Source organism: Orbicella franksi, chromosome 10 (assembly GCF_964199315.1).
Source record: "Orbicella franksi chromosome 10, jaOrbFran1.1, whole genome shotgun sequence".
Classification (NCBI taxonomy): Eukaryota; Metazoa; Cnidaria; class Anthozoa; order Scleractinia; family Merulinidae; genus Orbicella; species Orbicella franksi.
This window is the reverse complement of record NC_138154.1, coordinates 29,143,732-29,148,143: the sequence shown is the minus strand read 5'-3', so window position 1 is coordinate 29,148,143 and position 4,412 is coordinate 29,143,732. Positions and strand designations below refer to the sequence as shown.

General features: G+C 35.5%; 1 protein-coding gene and 1 long non-coding RNA gene across 2 annotated transcripts in view; both read right to left on the bottom strand.

Moving 5' to 3' along the window:
- Positions 1-849: 849 nt before the first annotated feature.
- Positions 850-2,310, bottom strand: LOC145501805 (histamine H2 receptor-like; the record flags this gene model as incomplete). Its single annotated transcript, XM_081481197.1, has 1 exon — positions 850-2,310. A coding segment is annotated over one exon (933 nt), but the record flags the coding sequence as incomplete, so codon positions are not given.
- Positions 2,311-2,775: 465 nt separating this feature from the next.
- LOC145500079 (uncharacterized) overlaps positions 2,776-4,412 on the bottom strand; it is a 2,131-nt gene continuing 494 nt past the window's right edge. Inside the window, exon 2 of the long non-coding RNA XR_014051019.1 lies at positions 2,776-4,106. This is a non-coding gene — a long non-coding RNA (uncharacterized LOC145500079). The remainder of the gene's footprint in view (positions 4,107-4,412) is intronic.

Sequence of the window (4,412 nt, the reverse complement as noted above, 5' to 3'; positions counted from 1 at the left end):
AAAAAAAAAAAAAAAATTATGCACACTCAGCTCCAATAGCGGCTATCCAGCAGCGATACTCTTATGTCAAGTATCTCAGTCACTTTGTGTTCAACTTCTCGTTTGCTTGACATGATGATATTTGTTTGGTGTTAAAATGATTAAAGGACACTAAAGGGAGTTATCCTTCGATACATTTTATCCTTCCTTTTCACCCTCGTCCAAAAATTGTTAAATGTCTGTAAGGTTAAGATGGGCGTCTGAAATGTGACTTTAACTTACGTTGAAAGAACTCTAAAAATATTGTATGCTAATATTGTTAGAGCCAAACCAAGAAAATCCAATTTCTAACATCACTGATACTTTATTTATCTTTATTATTTTCAGCCAAAAACATAATCAAAGAAGTAATACTGCACTGAACTCGAGTATGCTCTTCAACATCTATTAAGTTTTCACAATAATGTACATTAAATATTAAATATAACATCATTCAACCTAGGGTGCTCTTCCTTCCGGAGATGGTAAGGACTGACAAAGGCCCTTTTCTACTCCAGGGCGCCTTACCCTCTGAAAACAGAAAGAAAAAAAAAGGAGTTCTTCCATTTCATCGGTCCCTTGTTTTGATAATGTACACCGAATAAAGTAATTCATGCAGATTAGACTTCGATGGCGGAGAAAATTTCGGCAAAGCCGGTGAACCTCGAAAAAACCTTCTTCGCGAATTCAAGATTTGCACGTTGTCGTCATTTCACTACAAACACCAGAATTCATTTCGTTTTTTCTTCATTATTTACATTTTGAATTCCCAGTGGGGTTTAAATAACAATTGCCCTGATAAGCATAAGAAACAGAAAAAAGAAAAAAAAAAAAAAAATGAAAGACTGTAATAGCTATAATCAAAGTCAATAAAGTCTTAAGATTCTGATATTTTTAAGCTTGTCATTACAATTATACACGATTTATCGCCTGGTGAATCATGAATGTACCAACTAATTGAACCAAATTGTTCTCTGCCGAGTTATGTAGAAACTTTCTGCACTACTATTAACTAACTGACATGTTGAGTGCTAGAAAATCGCAATACCATAGTCGCACTCAAGATGGTATAACATGACTACGAATTAAATTGTGCATTAACTTAACATTAATTTTTGCTCCTCCTCTGACTTTCAAGATATAGACAAACACCCGTTATATGCTTTTGTTCTTACAGTACGGTACCTTGCTCATTTGCCTGTAAACTATGTTCATCTGCTGTAAGTCAGATTTTCTCACGAAGATATTAATTCTTTCGTTTCCTCGTCGTGCTCATTCAGCTAAAATGTGGATTAATGTAATGTTTAAAAACAACAAAGCTAGACAGAGAAACTGGAACAGCTTTTTACAGTATCTGCGTTACATGTCACGAAGAGGAAAAACTGCAACTTGTCTTTGTCGCTGAGGTCGTTTGCGAAAGAGAGCAAGTAAAGCTGATCTGTATTCTGGCATGCGGATAGTGTATAATATAGGATTTACAAGAGAGTTTGCTAACAATAAAACCAAAAATGCAGAGTCTAAATGAAAACGCACTGAAAGGGACAGTGACAGCCATATTTTAGATTTACTGATATACATGAAATAATGCAATATAACGTGTGGCAGGTACAACAGAAGAGATACAACAGTCACAGTCAACAATGTCATGGTCAGTTTTCTTTCTCTACTGGCTGCACCATGGTGTTGAGGCTGCGCTCCACAGCGGACTTTAATAACAATGGACGTGTAAGAAGCACAAATGATCAAAAGACAAATAGAAGAAAATATAGCAGGTAAGTAAAAACCGTTATAATGTGTTCCTTCAAACTGTGGAACAAGTTCAGAAGCTATTGCCACCATCCCGGAGGTAACCCAAACAGCGGCAATTATTAATCGATATACCCATTTTTTTAGTACACGATGTCTGAATGGACAGACCGTCGCGTACATCCGTTCTAAAGCAATGATGGCGATGTTTGTTAATGAGCCAAAGAGAAAAAAAACTATGATAACAAATATGAAATAAAATGTCCCATCTCCAATTGAAAGCCACATCCACAAATTACACATTATTCCAGGCATATAGAACAGATCATACACAGAAATTCCTCCAACAAACATATCTATAACTGCCAAATTTATCACCAGGTACATGCTACGCTTGCGGAGATTACGGTTTCTTATAAAAACAATTATCGTACAGAGGTTGAATGTTACTATAGCAACAGACTCAGCTAAGCCGACAGTCATCCAGGGTATGCACTCAGATAAAGACAACCTCTCAAAGCTCTGTCCTTTTCGTATTGTTGTCAAAAGTAATTACTCGTCTACCTGTAGAAAGATCAAAGTGAATTATTATTATTGTCAGGTTCTTTTAGTAAAACATGCAATTAACTGCAGGGATGCAAAGCTTACATCAATATGGAGATTTAATTTTCGAAAGTACGCCCTGACATTTATCGGCTTTCGATGAGTTGAAAACCAGTTTTTAATATGTTGCTTTCAATAATTAGGTCTGTTGTAGTTTTTAATACGTCTGTAAATATGTTTTCAATAATCTGCTGTAAGCCCTAAATACCGAAAGTTTAGGCCTAAATTTCGGAGTCTTAAAGGAAGGAAATTCGGTTCTTAAAAATCTTCAGTTGTGTGAAAGAAGACAAGAGCCCTTTTGGAAATTGCGCTATGGTTCTGTCCAAATATTCGCTTTCAACCTGTGCCTAAAATGAGCATGTCTGTTCTCAGTAATTCCCCACCTCGCCGAATTTCTTTTTTTGTTTGTTTGTTTTTTTTAAACTGACATCTACACTAAGCCTGCCTGGGCTTCTTGATGCTTTACGTCCTTAAAATATTGTTACCCTTCCTTCTGGAACTCTCACACCCGTTAAGACAACGTTTCTCAATAATGAAGCATACTGTTATTATTTGAACACCAGACCTCGCTAAGTTATTTTCTCTTTTTGTTATTGACATGTCAAAATATTACATTCAAATTTAGACTGAAATGCACGAACGGACGTTCAAAACCCACCTCAACTGTAAACAACATGCTCTCTCATTAATTGTTTTCTTACAAATTTGCGTTGTAATTAAAGATAAAGACGAGTGAGGATGTTTAAACGAGAATACATTTTCTCCAAAGTATATTCCTCTAAAAACAGATGACATGAGAAAGATAGAACATACGAAGTTGCTGCTGAAGATCTTGCTAGTATAAGTTTGATTTTCCATTCATTATAGATTACTTTTGTAGACGAGTCTTCAGAAAAAATTGTCACCAGACCTAGATCGGTACACCGTACAATGCAGTCGACAGAAATCTTTGCCATTGTAAACCAAATGAAGCGATTATTACACAGCTTAGAAAAGAGAAGCACGCTATTCTGTCTTTTCTTTTCTCCGCAACGTCATTTAATTTCTCGCCTTCGGCGCCATTTTTGTTTTTTTTTTTAGCAAGATCAGCGTTGATGTTATCAATAGTGCTATTTTTTCGTTTATTTTTTTCATTAAATAGCCTCTTAAATCGAAGCAGAATCCGAATTAAACATAACGATGCCGTTGCTTATTTTTTTCAAGCTAAAATGCGCTTGAGTTGTCATCTCTGATAAATTTATAACATTGAAAATATAATGCTAGCTGTATAACTTGACCTGAGAATTTAAACAAATTGCAACTCAAAACGTCTAGATACATTTAATCGCCCATAAAGAACAAAGTAACGCTTATCTTGGTATTAGAATGTTCAAATGAACTAATTACTAACTTGATAATCTCTTGTTACACTAAATAGTCTCGGAGAGGGAACATAATAACGTTGGGAAAGATCAACGGCAAAGCACTAATATTCTTTAGGCTAAGCATATCATCAAAAAGTGACCAGATGCTAGTTGGCTTGATAGCTCAGTTGGTAGAGCACTGCACCGTTATCGCAGAGGTCTTGGGTTCGCATCCCATTTAGCGCTTGTGTTGTGCATATAACTGCGATGATCAATCATGCCTTCATATCTTTCTCCGCAGTTCAAATATATGATCTTCCATATATTCATTTGCATCAAAAGAACAGTTGAATCAACTCTCAAACTTACCTTACTAGAGGCGCTCCCCTTGAATTTCTCGTTGTAGAATAAATACAGACTGTAAAGAAAATAATATAATAAGGTAATTGATATAAAAGAGAAAGCAAATACGCAATTAGTGATCTGCAGTTTTCATTGCAAATTTGATTAACCTTCGATCCGCACCAAAAGACCTAAGTTGGCGTAGACTCGATAAAATAATGTGAATAACGTATCCACTAGACATTTAGAACAATTCTGAATATTTCAAACACTGAGTTGCTTTTTAACAGCGTCTTTCGTTATTTAAACGGTCTTGCTGTGATCCAAGACAAACTTGGAAAAGTATAGAACATGTTATAA